Source organism: Brienomyrus brachyistius, chromosome 5 (assembly GCF_023856365.1).
Source record: "Brienomyrus brachyistius isolate T26 chromosome 5, BBRACH_0.4, whole genome shotgun sequence".
NCBI classification, from domain to species: Eukaryota; Metazoa; Chordata; class Actinopteri; order Osteoglossiformes; family Mormyridae; genus Brienomyrus; species Brienomyrus brachyistius.
In genome coordinates this window covers 4034341-4053736 of record NC_064537.1, presented here as the reverse complement: position 1 = coordinate 4053736, position 19396 = coordinate 4034341, and the positions used below count along the sequence as shown (strand labels likewise).

General features: G+C 50.2%; 1 protein-coding gene across 1 annotated transcript in view; it reads right to left on the bottom strand.

The window, feature by feature from the left end:
- The window catches only part of aspscr1 (ASPSCR1 tether for SLC2A4, UBX domain containing), a 34913-nt gene extending 20261 nt beyond the window's left edge, over positions 1 to 14652 (bottom strand). The window contains exons 1-9 of the mRNA XM_049014221.1: positions 14512 to 14652; positions 14216 to 14271; positions 13470 to 13587; positions 11183 to 11283; positions 7909 to 7966; positions 7657 to 7730; positions 7017 to 7539; positions 3371 to 3445; positions 2116 to 2255 (exon numbers count right to left, since the gene is read on the bottom strand). Of these exons, the coding sequence (XP_048870178.1) occupies positions 2116 to 2255; positions 3371 to 3445; positions 7017 to 7539; positions 7657 to 7730; positions 7909 to 7966; positions 11183 to 11283; positions 13470 to 13587; positions 14216 to 14271; positions 14512 to 14601 (1235 nt within the window). The 5' untranslated portion in view covers positions 14602 to 14652. The remainder of the gene's footprint in view (positions 1 to 2115; positions 2256 to 3370; positions 3446 to 7016; positions 7540 to 7656; positions 7731 to 7908; positions 7967 to 11182; positions 11284 to 13469; positions 13588 to 14215; positions 14272 to 14511) is intronic.
- Between the last annotated feature and the right edge of the window lie 4744 nt (positions 14653 to 19396).

Below are 19396 nucleotides of genomic sequence, written 5' to 3'. Positions count from 1 at the left end.
AGCCCCCGACAGTCTGGGTGTCCACATGTGCGTTTTCACAAGGGTGTCGCAGGACACAGGAAACAAGGAACTTGGTGGAAAAATCCAGACAACGATCAAAAATGAGGAAAACAGCACCCGCCCTTTCAGATGGGTAGGGGGAGTGTGTGCGCGCGCGCGTGGGGGGGGGGGGGGGGGTCACTAATATGCAGTTTCTCCTTTATAAAAAAACAAACGACCAAGAGCATAGGATGCCACAGAGGCCTGAGAGCAGAGCTCGGCCTCACGCCATGTGACCCTCACGCCATGTGACCCTCACGCCATGTGGCGTGAGCCTCGGAGCCCAGGGTGCCCCGTGCGGCGAGCTGGGGACCCGCGCTGCTACTCCGTGTAGACACATTACCACTTCATTAAACAAACCAAACATTTGACAATAACAGCTTTTTTCCCCCCTTTCCCTTGAAAACGAACAGACGCACGTTCTGCCAAGAAAATTACCCAGAGCCTCCGGCCACTTAAAACAGCTACGGAACGTCTCATTGAGAAATTACTGCAATACCGGGCATTTATGGAAAGGAACTGGAAACCGGTGCTGAAACACACGAGTAGAAAACAAGTTTACTGGCACAAACATGTGAATCGAGATGGGCGACTCGTATACTCTGTCTATTTCTAAAGTAGTGCATCAATAAAATCAAATAAAAAACACTAAAGAAAATATATGTATGACTTGTAGGTGGTGGGCGGGACTTCCTGTTGGGGATTCAAAAGCTGGAAGGTATTATAACAACGCAGAAAGCAGCTCAGGGAACTGGTCAGTGTGGGAGACCGCGCTTTTGAGGTTGACCAGAATAGGTCATAAAACAGTAAACAAACCACGGGGCTGGAAATCCAAGGCAGAGGGGAGGGGGGGGGGGGGCATGACATGCGGACAAGAGGGAAATTCACCTCCCCCGGTCACCTGCGGCCAAGTTCGGACTAGAATTTTTTATTTATTTTTTTTTTAAAAACCTGACTGAGCTCTGGAATTTCTGTGCTCATTAAACGAGCTGTAACTGACAGGACCGCAAACCCCTAAGGGGATGGGGGGGGGGGGGGGGGGGGTCGTGGGCTCTGAAACCCACGCTGACGGAGATACGCGGCAGTTTCACCTTCACTGACGGTGCGATGGCAGCCCGCTGTGTCAATTAAGGTGAGGGGGGACCCCCACCAGCCGGCGGAGAGTTCTTAATGATTGTGTCTGTGTGTAGATTATATACTGTCTTCACCACCAATGGCCCACCCCCCTGGCTATGGCAGTGGGCACGACCTGGCAAGTTTGTTCCCTCTACTTTGGAATGAACCACTGCTAACTGCGGGTGAGGTCAACAATGGGAACAATTCCTGGATTCTTAATCCTGCTGTCTGTCACAGTGTCACAGCCACACAGCTGTGGTCCTGGAGACCCAGTCGGTCTGTTCAAAACACAGAGTCTCACGGTCTCCGTCTCTCAGAACCACTGTAACAGACAGTTAGATTTGGTCTCTGTTGCACTAACTTACCTAGCCCACTGGAAAACATCAGCAATGCTCTGCGGTGGTACGAAAAGCAAGACTTAAAGCACTTGCAGGCACCCTGCCCCGCCCCCAAATTCCGCAGTACAGAGCGACTCGACCCAGCAGCTCCGGCCCAGAGAAGAACTGAGTGATCGGCCTGGTGGCACTTCAAAGTGCGAAGTGCGTGTTTTTAAATGGAACAGGCCGTAAAACGTGGAGGAGAGCGGACGGCCCGAGCCAGATGAAAGGGGGCCTTTGCCAACGCTCACGGCGGCGCTGACACCCCCACCCCTCAGACACAAAGCAGAGCCATTCCGCAAAACGGGAGAGAAAAAAAAGAAAAGGATTCTTCCATTCGCAAGGCGGAATCTACAGTCTAAACAAACCATCGGAATATCGGCACTTTATTTTAAACTTGAAAGTTATTTCAACAAGAAAAAAAAGTACGTACACACACGCACACACACACGCACGCACACACACATACATACACACACACGCACGCACACATACACACACGCGCACCTGGTGACCAGTCATATGCTTCATTTTTTTTCCCCAAAGAACTTAAAGCACATGACAGTATGTGAGAACTCTTCACCTCTCGCTTTTAAGCTGGGCGAATCTTTTCCGCACGTCGTCTATGGTCACCTCGAAGAACTCATCTGGCAGCTCGTTGTCCGCAGAACTGCGCCGGACCCCCACATCCAGGTGGTACACAAGCGGCTCCCTGTCCACGGGCTGCGGGCATGCAGAGGGGTGGGTGAGGCGGAGACAGGCCACAGAAGACAGGAAGGATAAACGGGGGGGACCCTTTTGTCTCCAATGCAGGATAAAGGCTAAGATTACACTGTGATGTTTCCTTATGGAGTAGAGGTACAGCTCCCCCCACCCTACGCCCCACTCTGCTCCCCCCAACCTACGTCCGGCCTGCAGAGAGGCCTTCCACCAGCCACTATATGCCCCGCCTCACCTGCAGAAAGAGCTCCTCCCCCCACTATATGCCCCGCCTCACCTGCAGAAAGAGCTCCGCCCCCACTATATGCCCCGCCTCACCTTCAGAAAGAGCTCCTCCCCCCACTATATGCCCCGCCTCACCTGCAGAAAGAGCTCTGCCCCCACTATATGCCCCGCCTCACCTGCAGAAAGAGCTCCTCCCCCCACTATATGCCCCGCCTCACCTGCAGAAAGAGCTCTGCCCCCACTATATGCCCCGCCTCACCTGCAGAAAGAGCTCCTCCCCCACTATATGCCCCGCCTCACCTGCAGAAAGAGCTCCGCCCCCACACTATATGCCCCGCCTCACCTGCAGAAAGAGCTCCTCCCCCACTATATGCCCCGCCTCACCTGCAGAAAGAGCTCCTCCCCCCACTATATGCCCCGCCTCACCTGCAGAAAGAGCTCCGCCCCCACACTATATGCCCCGCCTCACCTACAGAAAGAGCTCCTCCCCCACTATATGCCCCGCCTCACCTTCAGAAAGAGCTCCTCCCCCCACTATATGCCCCGCCTCACCTGCAGAAAGAGCTCCGCCCCCACACTATATGCCCCGCCTCACCTACAGAAAGAACTCCATCCCCCACCATATGCCCCGCCTCACCTGCAGAAAGAGCTCCGCCCCCACACTATATGCCCCGCCTCACCTGCAGAAAGAGCTCCGCCCCCACACTATATGCCCCGCCTCACCTGCAGAAAGAGCTCCACCCCCCACCATATGCCCCGCCTCACCTGCAGAAAGAGCTCCGCCCCCACACTATATGCCCCGCCTCACCTGCAGAAAAAGCTCCGCCCCCACACTATATGCCCCGCCTCACCTGCAGAAAGAACTCCACCCCCCACCATATGCCCCGCCTCACCTGCAGAAAGAGCTCCGGCTCCCCGCCTTGCCGCTGGTCCTCCTCCCTCCCACTGCTCCTGACCACCTCTACAGCCTGTAAGGGGACATTTACAGCAGAGTTCAGCCTCATGAATGGCAGGACAGGCGAGGAGAACAGAAATGACAAGGCTTTGTTTTTCCCTTTTGGACTTTAAACTGGCATTCGGAGCCTCACTGTCCCAATTCCAGTGGGGGACCCCCTTTTTTGGGGGTTTCATGCTCTTTTTTTGGGCGGGTGGCCCACAGCTGCGCAAAGTACAGGACAAGGGCAGCGTAATTACAGCCTGACGAGCAGGCTGAGCGGCGTCACTGCTGCAGGACATGGAGCATCACAGCCGAGGTTCCCCTTACACAAGGCGATGTACATGCTGTGCATACACTCCCTCTCCGCTTATAAGTAGGATATCATGGGCGACTGTGAGCTCAAAATGCATACAAACACCACGGGAGACCATGAACTCGGCGTGCATGTGATCATCACGTGACAGGCTCTCTCTCTCAATGTTGCTTTGAATAGTTCTGGAGTGACACTTTCCCATGGGTGAAATCTCTTTTCTAACCCACTGAGCCATACACCCCCCCAAGCCATCTGCTAAATAGAGAAAATGTAATGCAAAACATGTCTGCTTTTGTGGGTCCCTGAGTAGATAATTCAGCTACCTGGTGAGTCCAGTGACAGTAAACTGCGGATCAGCACCCCCCCATCCCCAAATGCACACACACACACCTGCCTGGCAGACACACACTGCGCACACACGCACCTGCCTGACAGACACACACTGCGCACACACGCCCCTGCCTGACAGACACACACTGCGCACACAAGCCCCTGCCTGACAGACAAACACTGCGCACACAAGCCCCTGCCTGACAGACAAACACTGCGCACACACGCACCTGCCTGACAGACACACACTGCGCACACAAGCCCCTGCCTGACAGACACACACTGCGCACACACGCCCCTGCCTGACAGACACACACTGCGCACACACGCCCCTGCCTGGCAGACACACACTGCGCACACACGCCCCTGCCTGGCAGACACACACTGCGCACACACGCACCTGCCTGACAGACACACACTGCGCACACAAGCCCCTGCCTGACAGACACACACTGCGCACACACGCACCTGCCTGGCAGACACACACTGCGCACACAAGCCCCTGCCTGGCAGACACACACTGCGCACACAAGCCCCTGCCTGGCAGACACACACTGCGCACACAAGCCCCTGCCTGACAGACACACACTGCGCACACACGCACCTGCCTGGCAGACACACACTGCGCACACACGCACCTGTCTGGCAGACACACACTGCGCACACAAAGCCCCCATCACTGATTTGCATGCCACAGTTACTCCATCTCCCCCATTCAGAGTACCAGTTATTGACAGAAATGGGAACCGACAAGTAGCTTCTGATCCTAGACACGTCTGTGGCAATTAACGAGAGCATCCTGAATGAATGTGGAAACTTAGCACCAACAGTAACCTCACACGCCAATCAGGGCTGATAAATCACATTGACGTGAACATGACGCACCCGTAAGAGCAGGACAGACATGGAGCCCCCTTCATCGGCTCACACTGGCTCCCGTCACACTGACGTTCTTCCTGTCAGACAGGGCAGCGCCAGAGAAAAACAAAAAAGCCCTTTGGAAGCAGACTGATTTTTCCTTGTCTGAGCGATTTAAAGAAGCGAGGGTCTGAGATCCCAACCGCTGTTTCTAATCAGGTGTCTCGACAGAAGAGTGATCTCCTTCTTGTGAGTGTTCATCATTTTTAATTATTTGTGGTGAACTGACAGGCCTTTATCCGCCATTGTGGTTACAGAGCTGGTGGTTAACCTTCATGCCTTCCATGTGTGGGTGTTGCCCCCCCCCGCCCCCCCATCCATGAGGCCCACACAGCCCCCCCTCCCGTAACCCTGGAGTCGTCATGACTACAGCTGCCATCAACAAACTTCTGCAAGCTGCTGCTGCTGGACAAAACAGATAAACTTGACAGGCAAAGAGGCAACTAAGGCAGAAACAGACATGAGGGGCGGAGGGTGTCAAGGGGAAATGGGGGTGGGGGTCAGAAAGGCCCAAAGGGCACTGAACCCACAGGCGCAGGGACGGACGGGCGCACACACACACACGCGGGCCTAAAACCTAAACCCTGGATCAGCATGGTGTTTGCGGTCATCTTCTTTGCTTTGCCTAGAAAGCGGTCGGCCCTTGGGGTCAGGGAATCCGCGATAAGGAACACGTGGTGGGAACAGGGAAGACGGACCGGAACTTCAACGGGGAGGGGGACCGACAGACTGTGCAACTAACTGGGAAATATGGAGCCAGGGGCTGATGGGAACCCAGCGCTGGAAGACTTGGAAAGAGGGAATGAGGGAGACAGAGAGAGAAAAAGAGAGAGAAAGAGAGGAAGCAAGAGCGGGAGTGAGTGAGCGAGCGAGAGAGAGAGAACAACTACCTTTGAATAATTAAAGGCACGGACATCAAAGGCCCGGCTTGGCCTGCTCTGCTTAGCATCCGTGGCACTGAAATTAGGCGGGAATGTGCCGGCCCTCTTGGGGGCGCCGTACCCGGCCTGGCTGTTGTTTTCCGTGCAGAGAGCACGGCCCGTGCTCAATGTGACGGAAAATATCCCAGCACTTACTTTATTAAGCACTGGGTGGCTTTGATGTCGCCGGCCTTATTTACACGGAGATCCAGAAAGGGGTGGGGGGGGGGGGCCACACAGAGTACAAAAAGGGAAAGAAATACATGGGAAATAACAGAGAACAAATGCAGTCCACTGTCCTTCACACATAATCAATTAAGTGTCATTATCAGGGCGAGCAAGCACAAAAAATCTCAGTAGAGATGAAAGGCATACGGGGGGGCATCAAATGGGGGATCTCTCTCAACAACAACAACGGAGGAGGAGGAAAGAGAGAGATATCTCTCTCAACAACAACAACGGAGGAGGAGGAAAAGAGAGAGATTACAAGTCCTGATGTTTGCGTGTCGGAGTGCAGGTGTCCAGTCCCTCCACCCGACCAAAAGTGCTTAAACATTTACGGGAATCAGCAGACAGAGACTGAAATAATTGGTCAACAGGTCAAGGTGTAGAAGACAGAGGACAGGGGTAAGAAAGGACGGAGGTAATGTCCCTCATGTCCCCTTCGAGTCCCCATGCACCTCAGAGACTCCGTGAACTGCAGCGTAATCCTGACGTCTCCTGTGGGATCTGCAGCATAAGCCACGTGTGTGATGACATTTCTGTAAGTGCTTACAAATCTCCTGCTGAAAGCTCACATCTCACGCCCCCCCGACGCACCCCGAAAGGCTGGAGGATCAGCCAGATGCTAAAGGCAGCGGGTTCTGCTTTTACGCCAGTCTCAACAACTGACTAGTGGTTCACCAGACACTTCATCAATCGCTGGGCCCGTAGCACTGGAAGGGCAGGACATGCCGGCACCAAGCGCTGCCTGGAGTCCCTCAGCACACAGTGGGAATTAGGACACGTGATGCCAAGTGGGCCAATTGGATGGTGGCTAGTGGACTGTGATAGACCATAAGGAAGACACCCCGCCCATCCCCGCCCCCCCCCCCCCGGGAGCCGCCCCCATTGTCGGTCACCTTGTGCTCGTGACTTGGCTTGTGCTTCTTGGCGTCTGGCGGGCCCCCGGAGGCTGAACTCATCAGGGCCTCCCTCCATGTAGCCGGGCCCTCAGCCCCAGGGCCCCCCAGCCTCTGGCCGCCGCCGGAGAACGGCACAAAATCGGCAGCTCTGGAGACGGAGCTGGGAGCCGGCGCCCTGGTCCGTGCGTGAAGCTCCCCAGAAGGACCGGGACGCTCCTCCTGCTCCTCGGTGGTCCGTGACTCCGGGGTGGGCCTGCTTTTGGAGCGCACTGCTGGCGGGGCGGGCTCCTCTCCAGACGGGTTCACCATCACCTGGTCTGGGGGCACCTCGGTGGGCGGGGACTTGGGGGGTGAGACCGCAGGAGCGCCGACCGCTAAGCCGGCCTCCGCGGCAATGGGACTGACCTCGCCACTCATTGGCACTGCGTCTCTGGTCTCCGAGTCGATGGCAATCGTCTCCATGGCAACAGTCTCCATGGTTCCTCTGTTTTCAGGGGACTTGGCCACCTTCACCACATACCTGGAGACGCAATAGTTCCAACCAAGGGGTCATATCACAGAACCACTCAGAATTACAATCACAGTGCGGCTGGCCGTCTGCAGACCGGACGATCAGCAAAGGTCAAAGGTCACTCACCGGATGATCGCGCTCCCTCCGGTGAGACCCAAAGCCTTCAGAGTCGTCCTTTTCAGGGCTTCCTCGCCGGCGACCTGGGAAGAACGCAGAAATCGGCGGGGTGGGAAACAGGATATGATCCCACCGCTCAGCGCAGTGGACCTTCTCCTGAGATAAAAGAGCAGAGACTGGGAGCGCCCCCCCCCCCCCCCCCCCCCCCCCGGACGACCATCTTTATGCTGTACGCTTAAGAGACTCGGACCCAGGACCCACCTCGTCCCTCATGTACACACAGATGGGGATGGATTCCAACGACGGCGGTTCCGGATCCCTGGGAGAACATCAAGAAACATAACTGTAGAACAGTGACCTTCAGGAACTTCATAAAGATCCCAGCAGTGAGACCAGCATGGTGCGAATCCCGCAGAGAGAATTCATGGGGAAAACTGCGGGATTCAGGAGTGAGCAACAGAAATGCAGCACCTGCAGTAGGAGTCACTCCTGCCTGGCAATGCTGCCGTTTATTAACAGGCTTACAGCTGCATATTCCCTCAAACTGTGACATTAGGGAGGATGTGCTGTGTTTGTGGAGCGTGTTTTATCCACACGGTGTTTGCCGGCCTTCCCCCTGCCTGCCTTCATAGACGCAGGAACGGAGACCAACCGAGAGGAAGCCCTTGGGGTCAGCAGGGGGGATTCTTGGAAACACCTTACAGCGAAGACCGGATCGACCATAGCGTGGGAATAAGGGGAGACGAATGTCACGACGTTGGCTGAACTTCAGACGGATTAGAGCTCCTGTCCAACATGTGATCACGGCGTGCAGAGAAAGGCGGGAGCCCCCCCCCCCACGCGGCAGTGCGGGGTTATCCCGAGGAAGGCGGGAGGCCCCCCCTACGCGGCGGTGCGGGGTTATCCCGAGGAAGGCGGGACAGGTGGCGTGAGCAAGCTCTGGGCTGCTCCATCCAACCACGGCGTTCTTTTCATCTCTTGAGAGAGAACGTGGGAATGAGGAGGGGGCTAAATGGGACCAGGGCTTCAAATGGAACACCTGTCAGAAATATGCGGCTGTGGGCTCCAAGGTCGGGGCAGTACCGGGGGCCCAAATTCCCTTTGATGGTTATGGGGGGGGGGTGATGCCCTTTCTGGGTACGGAATCTTAGGAGCCAAAGCCAGCAGGCATCACCACCTTCGGTTATGGAGCGGGAGCATAATCAGGCATGGCTGGACCACTTAAAAAGGGGGGGGGCAATCTCCAGGACAGAGAGGGGGGATATAATATATAATGGGGGGTGACAGCTAGGCAGGACTCCACCCATCACTTGAGAACAGAATGTTAGCGACTCCAAACAGCAAGGAGCTGTAGCCCAGGGACGCCCCCACTGACAACCAATGCCCATTTCACCCCCCCCCCCAACAGGGTCAGCCCACTTGGCTTTGGAAACAAGAGCCATGTGTTAATATCTCCCCAGGGGTCTTAAAGCGAGGGTCACCACAAGGCCCGCATGTGGCTGGGGGGTTAGGGTCAGCTTACCATTTATAATTATCAAGGGTTTTCACCCCCCCTCACCAGATGAAAACATCCTAACCTTAACTCTTCTGAATACCCATGACATTAGGATTAGATGCACCTTAAGAAGAAACATCAGATAAATACATTAAGAAATAAATTAAGATACATATATTAAGAATACATTAAGGCTCGGTCAGCCTTCCTGCATCTCCGGGATCAAAGCAAAGCCCAGACCAGAAAGAGCCAAAATCCCTAACATGCTTGTCAGGCCAAGGGCACTGGGAGCCAGCAAAGCCCACAGCCCTCTCCCCCCTTGGGGCCGGCAGGCGCTTCTTGTATACCAGCCCACCGTAAAGGAACCAGGGAGGGTAGCCACAGCTGCCATGGCACTAAACGGTGTTGATCAGCCAGTGCAAAACCGAAAGCGACCGGCCAGTGCAGAACCGACACTGGAAAAAAAAATGCAACTAGGCAATGCTAAAGAGAAAGTCAATGGACACTGCAAAACAGAAAGTGATTAGCCAGTGAAAAAGAGAAAGTCAATGGACACTGCAAAACAGAAAGTGATTAGCCAGTGAAAAAGAGAAAGTCAATGGACACTGCAAAACAGAAAGTGATTAGCCAGTGAAAAAGAGAAAGTCAATGGCCACTGCAAAACAGAAAGTGATTAGCCAGTGAAAAAGAGAAAGTCAATGGCCACTGCAAAACAGAAAGTGATTAGCCAGTGAAAAAGAGAAAGTCAATGGACACTGCAAAACAGAAAGTGATTAGCCAGTGAAAAAGAGAAAGTCAATGGACACTGCAAAACAGAAAGTGATTAGCCAGTGAAAAAGAGAAAGCGACTGTACGACTGGGCACCTTCGCGCTTATGCTACGCCCACTATGTCCCAGGGGTGTGACCCTGGCTGGCTACTGTACAGGGGGTGTCACACCATGACGCAGTGTCATTTCAGCCAAAGCACGGTGATCCAGTCCAGCACAGCAGTAATGCGCAGTCTGGCGGGAAGCAGGAAACACAGCAATCACATGTGTGTGAGGGACAGAGGCGCTTCGGCGAGGTGGATCTGCGCACGCTTGCAACTCATATCTACATCGCCCCCAGCAGACTGTACATTTTATCAAGGATGAAATAGATCCCCCCTCCCCACCCCTCCCACTGTACTCTTGTACAATTCCAGATTTTGTGGGGCAAATTCCCAAACGTCCTGGAAGTTCCCGTGGAAAAGAATTAAGTTGTAAAATGATGTCATCATGATGAAAGGCAGCCTGACAGGCCGCTGGCCAGCATGAGCTGGCAGACGGCCACCCCTACGCCGCGTTAAAATATGGCGTGGCGGCCAGAGCCAAGTATGGACGGGTAGGGGGGGCTGGCGACAGCGAGCCTCTGCTCCGCTCCGAGAGTGGGGTTCGCTCGGCGTTCGTCGTCCACAAACAAGGCCAGCCGCCGCGTTGTATTTGTGAACAGGCACAAGAGCCAGAGTATTTACAAACTGGGTGATTAATGTGCGAGCAGCTTAACGAGGACCCCAAATGCTGGCAGACGCTCATCTGGAAGCGCACACGAAGACACAAGACACAGACGCCAAGGAGACCAGCCGCAGAGGGGTGTCGCATCGCACCCCGAAGCTCAAATACAGACGTGGTTCCTTACCTTTAAAATTCTGGGGTGATCCCCAGGCTGTGGAGTTCGCGATGACCAGGACAGCTGTTTTAGCTATTGCTTAAGAACGCCGCCCCCTGGCAGAAGTTGTGACGCAGCCCTTGACACCCGCAATGCATCATGGGATAGATGCTTAAGCTGCCACTCAAAACACACTACCTGCCAATAGTTTTACCCAGAGGTCTCTCTTCAGCAAGGATTAGACAGGCCATGTAGGTTGGGTGAGGTTGGGAGCTGGAGCTCAGAGACACACTTCAGCACCAGAAATTTGGCTCTAGATCATGATCCTCACCCTTGACCTTTAGAAGAGAGTTCTACTGAAGACTCATCACCTCGCTCACTGAGCCTAGAAATCAGCTCCGGCATCGACTCACCTGGTCTGAGGGAAATGGTTAACGAGGTCCCACAATGTCTGACCACTGGAGAAGGAATCCTGGAGCCGCGAGCCGTCCTCCAGCTGCAGGGCGATGCGGATCTAGGACAAGACACAGACACCATACATTAATCACTAGATTAGGATTCCAGATGGGTGCTGTCATGCTGCAGTAACACTGCCCAAGTAAACAAAATCTCTCTGAGGAAAAGCCAAATTTACCTAACAAGCCCTGAAACGCCGCAGATCTGAAAAGAGGAAGAAGAAGCGATCCAGAAGCCAACAGCACAAACGTATGGACATGGTTAGGCGCCCTGGAAGGCCAACAAGGTTGGCTTCTCTACTTTCACAAATGAGACCAGTGGGTGATGAGAGGGACCACAGAAGACAAACTGTGAGGGAGTCAGAGGGATTACGGAGGAGAGACCACAGGCGAGAGTGTGGGAGAGACCGGAGGCGTTGAGCATATGACATCACCCATCGACCGACCACGGGACTCAAGCTCCTCAAACAGCCCGGGCAGAGATCGTGCCCTTTTGAGGACACGGCACTTAATAAATCAATAAGTGTGGCTAATTCCAGCTCCCCCCACCACCAAAAAGGCCTTCTGGATGCCTTATTTACTTCCAAAGTCAAGTGCTTATTAAAAAGAGCAACAAGTGGAAAGAAAAAGGAAGGATAATAAGGAAGAGAGTCTTCAGGCTCCTGCAAAAGAAAGGCTTTGGAGAAGGATGCACCCCTCCAATGGGAAAAGGGGGAGGGGCTTCTGAGCATTCAGTCATTGAGTCACCCAAGACCCCCCAACTCTACATATCCCCCCACATTAGTGCCCTGACCGCATCCTGCCTCTGGGGACCTGCTAGGCCTAAACCAGTGCTTCCCATCCCAATCCTCGGGGATACCCATGCTGTCCACATTGTTCTTCTCTCCCTGTCCCCAACACACCCATACTGGGTATTCAGAGTTCTTGATTGGTGGGGAGGGAGGAAAAATGTGGCCCCTCTGGGGGTCCCTGAGGACCGGGGTGGGAAACACAGGTAAAACTCAGCCACGACCACACAGAGTCACTGAGGTGCATGTGACCCAACAACCTCACGTCGCGACCTTCGGGACTCCAGGGCCACGTGGCAACATCCCAATACTTGCTAACAGCAGTCCAACACATCAGACATGCATTTTTACACATCCCCATTTCACAGCCGGGGGCTGCCCTCCCCACTGGAGCACTTTAAAACTCAACCCTGTAAATATAGAAAAAAATTTGTAATAAAAAACAGAACCACTACAGTGACAACTTCATACAAGCAGTGAACACAAACGCCGAACTGCAACCTTAGCCTCCATCTACCAGAAAGTGCAAGAATGCTTCTGTCCTGGCTTGAAGTAATTAGTCCCTGCAAAAAATCTGCTACCAATATCAGGGCCCGTTGGGCAGAGGTGGAGCCTGCAGCACAGATGGATACAGCCTGCCACACCGATCCAAAGTCTTCCTGTGGCACCTCCTGACACAAACCAGGCATCTGCCTTGTTTACTGATGCTCACCGAGGCCTGAACGGAGGGGAGGGGGGAGGACATGCAGGCCAGGACCTGAGGGCTGGCCCCACACACATTAAGGCGCACACATGCCATGTTTTAACTATGATAATTACGGCACAGAAATAGCCAGTATGAATCTGAAAAGGGGAGGGCAGACTGGCAGGCCTTCACAGGTGAAAGAAAGTGTGTGTGTGTGTGTGTGGGGGGGGGGGGGGGCAATGTTCAAAGGCAAAGAAAATATCTTGGAACGTGGTTCGAAACGCAGAACTGATTACTTTTATAGCCCACGCTGGAGCAGTAAAATGGGAGCACACGTCGGCTCCCCCCACCGTCACTGTGAGGTAATCTGCGCCGTCGCTGGGCAACTGTGAGTGATCACTCACACAGGACTACTAAACGCACAATAAACCGCGGTGATCTGCATCAAAGGGAAATTACCTCGCCCTGCATCTGATTTATTCCCTTCATTAGTTTTAATAAGTTGTTTACACTTGAAGAGAACTGTTGTCGGGAAGAGACACGCAGCTGACGAAAGCGGGTAGTGAAAAGTGCACTCACTCAACACCTGAATCTTACACAGAAACACATTTCTAGTGCCCACAGGTTGGAAAAAAGGCCAACTGCTTACATGATTGCCTACACTTCAATTCAATTGATGCCCCTAGGTCTACCACATATGATACAATGAATGTCAAGGTATGTTATCAATCCCCAAGGATTGCAGAGCGGTGAGGAGGAAATAAAGCCGTACTGTGCTCTCTCGCTGGCCGGTTCTTTGGCGGGTGCTTGGCACCATCTCCAGCTTGGCATTGTTGGGCAGACTGGCGAACCTCCATTGCAGGGACAGGTCTACAATGTTCCTCTGGAACCTGCAAAGACCAGGGCAGGGCAGCCAGGCATTTCAGGAATGATCACTACAGTGACGAACATCCAAAGTGGCAGTGACATGCCAGTTCCACGAATCGCACTATTCTCACACTCTAGTCTTTCTTCTTTATTAACCCCACTATTTATAGCTAGCATATTTTCTGACATGCAAAGAAACTTTGTCTCATTATAAACTAAAGGACAATGAGATACATTTCAAACAAATCTAATAATATTTACTGACGTTTTCATAGAGTGATAACCAACGAAAACACTGTCCGTACCGCGTTTACCGACAAACACGATGAATACGGCGTAAAGATGCAATAAACAAATAAACCAGTACATATTTTAACGGTTCATCTTCAAAGACGATGGTTAAACGTATCATATATAATTGATATGACACTGTATAATATCCGTCATAAGGTCGCGTCTACTGCGGTTTCTGCTTCTTCGCCTCCAATCCCTACATTAAACTAAATATTAACAGCATCATTAATAAAACTATTTACTTTAGAGATTAGTTGCATTCGTTGATATTTGAAAATACTTTAGATATTAAATATAAAATGAAGTCATGTACGGCTATGAAAACTGATCAATTTAGCTTGCCAGCTAGCAACTCACTTGAGATCATAGTCGTCTGGATTAAATCCATGCTTCTTGCAAACGTCTTCCAGAACCTATGACAGGAGCAATATTATTATAGAAAAACACAACCGTATAACTGACTTATACGTACAAACCACTTATATGTCAGAAATATCAGATTAAATTTAGAGGCAGCTCTAGAAAACTGAACTGTCATTGTTTGGAAGAAAGCCTAGAGCAAGAGGGGAAAAAATCGTCCGTTTGTGCCGAAACAGCGGCTATTTCGCCTGCTTTCGAGCCGAGTCGCTCCTTAACCCCCAATTAACATTCACCTGGAGCAGAGGCGTACTGGACGAGACTTTCACCGTTTGCCTCCGCCCGTTAGGTGTGAGCACCGTTACCGCAGTGCTGCCAGCGGCCATTGCCCTGTGACGTCACCGTGTTTGTTTGAAAAAAACTTTATTGATAGCGCGAGAAATGTGCGCGACGAACGCGAGACAAATGCGCCACACACCCGCGCTGCGCTCCTCTCGCGTGCAGGGTCACGTGCGGCGTTAAAAAGCCCGGTAACCGCGCAGTAGAAAGTTCGCAGCCTCGCATCGCACTGATTTATGGTAATAAGTCGGGCGGTTAGCTACTAGGCTTGTAATAATAAATCAGCAATAATTCATGATATATTAATATCAACATCATTTTGTCACCGCTTATCTCGGTGAGGGTCGTGGTGGCTGCTGTTCCTGTGCATAGCCTATATGTGTGACTGGAGTGGCACTCAGAATAATGCACATAACTCGCAATCGGTCCATTCAGGTTCCAAATTCGGACTCGTTTTTAAAGGACATACGAAGTTGCTTCGGTTTGGTCTAAATAATCATTTGCTTATGCAGAAATATTACGTCGTCTGTATCAAGGAACCGTCGCAGTGGGAAACACGGCATCGTGCCCAATCCTGTCCTTACAGAACATATGAGCTTGAACGTAGGATTCGGTTCTTTGGTTTACTTGTTATATTGCTATTCAAAACAATATTATAACCTCTTCAGATAGTGTCACCGGATTCTTGTCCATACAGTATTAAACAGTCCTGCTGTTGCACGCTGAAATAAACGGATGTGGAAGGCGATCCCGAAGAGTTTCCAAATGAAAGGAAGCAAAAAGCAGGTAGATTAAACGGAGTCCTCCCAGATCGAGCTTAAGCCGGGTCTGAGACTGCAGCGGGGCACCAGTGCTACCAGCTATACCCTCAGATGACATATATATGATTATCGTCATTTAAAGAATGACTTTTTAAGGAGAAGAAATTAGCGACAATATGAAATCGTGATCTAACGTATAATAAACATACATATACTTTATATTGAAAGCATGTATTACGCGGCAACGCGCTGTCATTTTGAAGTTGTTTCAATTTCCTAGCGTGTAATTTAGTCCACTGTAGCTTGTCCCATCGGGAAAGCTGAAGTTAAATACCACTTTCTCCGTGTCATTGCAGCAAATAAACAAGTCGAGCTTAAGTTGGCACTGCGGACTCGGCCATTTCTCCAGGAGGCAAGGAGTGGTGTCACTTTAAAAAGGATATGAAAGGGGCGAACCTCGGCGAAATGCGGGTTTTATAGTTGGCGCGCAGCTCCCCGGCTTTGTTCTTACTACGCGGACCTACACCTGTTTCTGATGACGGGACTCCCAGCCTGTCCCTTTCGTGAAAACCGATCCTTCTTGATCCCTTTGATGTAACCCGATCACAAAGTCGAAAGTAACGGGATCTGAGGATCGCGGACGCCCTTTCAACAGTATCCGCTAATCGAACAGGAAAGGGGGGGTGACACGGCCGAGGTCAGGGCGTAGGCACTGAGGGGCGGACAACATAAACACCGAAAGCTTTCACGATAGATAAGCGATGAACCCGTTTTAGGTTGTTATAACAACTCAGTTCTAAAACCTTCATTTGCTTAGAATTTACAGTTTCCTTTATACAGAGCAGTTCACGACAACTTAAATGTCCCGTTGAACATATTTCTCTTCCCTGAAGCTGCCGGCTTTTCATCACGATCTCAGTTCCTAAATACTGGAATTAAACCGTTACAAATATAGGAATGGACTGCAAACACAACATAGCCGAAAAGAGAGCAAGGCCAGACTGAATGTCTGCAGTGCACTAGCATGTGCCCTAACGTAATCCTCAGACACTCCCACGCCAGTCTTAAACAGTTTCGTCGATATCTGCCGCTTAACTAGGATAATAGATTATAATGGGTTTTATTGTCATTGCAATAATATCTATCTACAAAGGAATTTTGTGTACCTCTTTCCATACAGCACAATAAAGACATGCAATTGCTCTGCATATTGAGCTATACACACATAACAAAATAGAAGCACAGACATTAGTATAAACTGATAAAACATAGTGTCTCCGTATGCACATGTTTTTTTTCAAGGTGGAAGTATATAAGCAGTAAATAGATAAATGACAGTAAATGCATTGAGTCCCAGGATATTGTACTTTTGCCCTATTAATGGTTCCTTCTCGTTGAGCCTCATTTTTCATTAACTTACCCGCGATTTCTTTGAGACTGAATTAGTAGAATGCAACTGAAATTCACCCCATGATTCATCCCCAGTCTGTTTGTCTTTCATGCCACCCTCAGTAAGGAGTAACTGGAAAGTTTCGTGAAAAAAATTACATTGCTACAGGAGTTGCCAGTAGTAGGCTATGAGTAGACCAATTTAAAATCTGATACTTGCTGATGTGGTTAAGCTGAACCTACCTCCCTAGCAGAAGTGACCAACGTCTATCCCTCGGCTGAGTTCACTTTCATCTGGGTTTTATGGAAGATGTTCATCTGAACTGTAGGTCCCAGGGATACAGGTGAGCAAATCCCACTATTGTAAAGTCCAGGTTCTGAAGTCATATGTACAGAAAATACTATTGCTAGTGTCTTGACTCCCCTGTTGCATGGGCAAATCCTGATTTGCTGGAGGATCTGCAGTCACAGTGTTGAGCCCATCTGTGTGTGATTTAAAGGCTGCGCTTTTGGGAATGAATTGTGATCAATAAAGCCAGTATAAGTCAAATAGGCTCTGGAGAATCAGTGACAGACACGTTCCCCCAGGGTCCTCCACATGTCCGAATGTGTACAGGCATCTGTTTGAAGTTCCTCAATGAATACCATCAGTCCTGAGGGTTTGACTTCATATCAGAGTTACCTTGATACTCACACATCACCCCATCGCATCATTGTGGGCCTTGAATTCCGTCTCCTGGAGAATTTCCCCTAAAAACTCAAAAAAGTTTCACTTAAGTTTCTTTGTGCGTTTTTAGAATTCATTCTACACTCTGTGTCCCTTTATCGTAAATTGTAAGTACGACTTTCAATTAACAAGGCCAACCTTTCTAAAGATATTGTTAAGATCTCTTAAATATATACCTGCTCCTTGAAAAGCGATGTCTGTAATACAGTGTGATTCCTTTGTCGGATCATGTGACGGTCTCTTTATTGGCCAGATAGATCGCTACATAAAAGTAATTCGACGTTAGGGAAGTTCGCATGCATATTAAATGTAATATGACACCCAAACACAACAAGTTAAAAAATACAGGTATAAAGATAGGCTAGTTACCACAATTAGTGTGTACAGATCCAAGTAAGTATAAAAATGAATTTAGCAGCAGTACTAAAAAAAATATGTAAGCCTATATGAAAGGTAACATGATAAATGAATCACTTTGTGACACGTATACTATGATGTGTACTATCATACCACGTCATAGCTTGTAATGTAGGCTTACGAGGCAAGAACTTCGACAGAAATGTCTGGCGCACAAACAATCTGGGTCAACGAGCTCTTCTTTTGTTGATAGTTACTACAATAAAACAACTTATTATGCCATAGTGAACGCCTACCGCTCACAATTAAGAAAATTAGAAAACCTTAAAAAGCTTCAGTAGATTCAAGTACAGTAACCTACAAAATTTTTCGAGCGGCTGTTTGAATATAATGAGGAAATCAGTGAGCGCTGAGTGACTATGACAATACATCTATATTGCTAACATACGTCAAATTACATATTTACCGGCGAAGTTTCTTATGAATTACACAAAATTGCGACCATAGGCGCAGTATTTAACTTGCTACTCGGAGATCGGATCGATGGAATGGTCTGATGGCCAGGGGTCCTCTGGAGGTCATCGCGGAGGCTGTCCTCTTGTGTTCTGGTTTTGCATTTGAACAAAAGAGCTCTCGTGGCCGTCCCCAAACAGTCCCTGAGTTAGGAAAGTGAGGCGTCCCATTAGCGTTATCCACAGACAGCTTTCATCTCGCCGCTTGGCTGCTGAGAAACTCCCGCACGGGCATCCAACGAAGTCCATAAACCACTAATGTATTTATACTTTTATTACACGGAACGACTAATTAAGGCATCGCAGTCTTTCACCGGGGTGAACATAACAAACCAGTAGCAATTATCACTAATGGAAGAAGCAGTCTTCGGCTGAAGGAACGTAAACGCCTTTCTGCGGGTTATTTCGACATAAACATTCAGGCAACATTTTCTTCTGCCATATGGGGAAAGATCTTTATCAAATGCTGGCCTCTGTGAAATAGTTTGGAGAACCGTACATATATTGGCATTCGGAATATGTTGGATTCATTGACGAAAGTAACCAAACATCTTTGCGCTGTTTTCAACCTGGCCTTTCTCTGCCATATCTAACGACACAGAAGTTAACTTTACGAGTTTTATTAACAGTGTCAATATTTTCAGATATCAAACGATTGAATAAAAATGCAAATGTGATCGGAACAATCATAACTGTAAAAAACTTTTCCCGAAAACAATTATTTAGTGTATTCCCAGTACACTATGCTGAGAAGTTCAAGCGGGTAGTAATGAATATTTCAAAGGCAAAACAAAAACAACGGATGAAAAGGAAGTTAATTACACCTTACTCATTTTGGATGTTTTACTTCAGTGTTTTAAACGACTATGAAACATTTGCATTTCACCCCCACCCTGAAGGCAAAGCAGCGGACGTGATTTATTCAGAGTTCCCGAAGCATAATGGTCATCATTAACCGCTAAATGCAGTACAATCGAGAGCAATCACGTTTGCATGGTAATGTCAAGCAGGCAAGTTTAAGTGCTGGTGGCGTGAACAGTAGCCCGTTGATTCTGTGTTGTCAGAGTAACGGATGTATCTTTCGCACTTACATTAA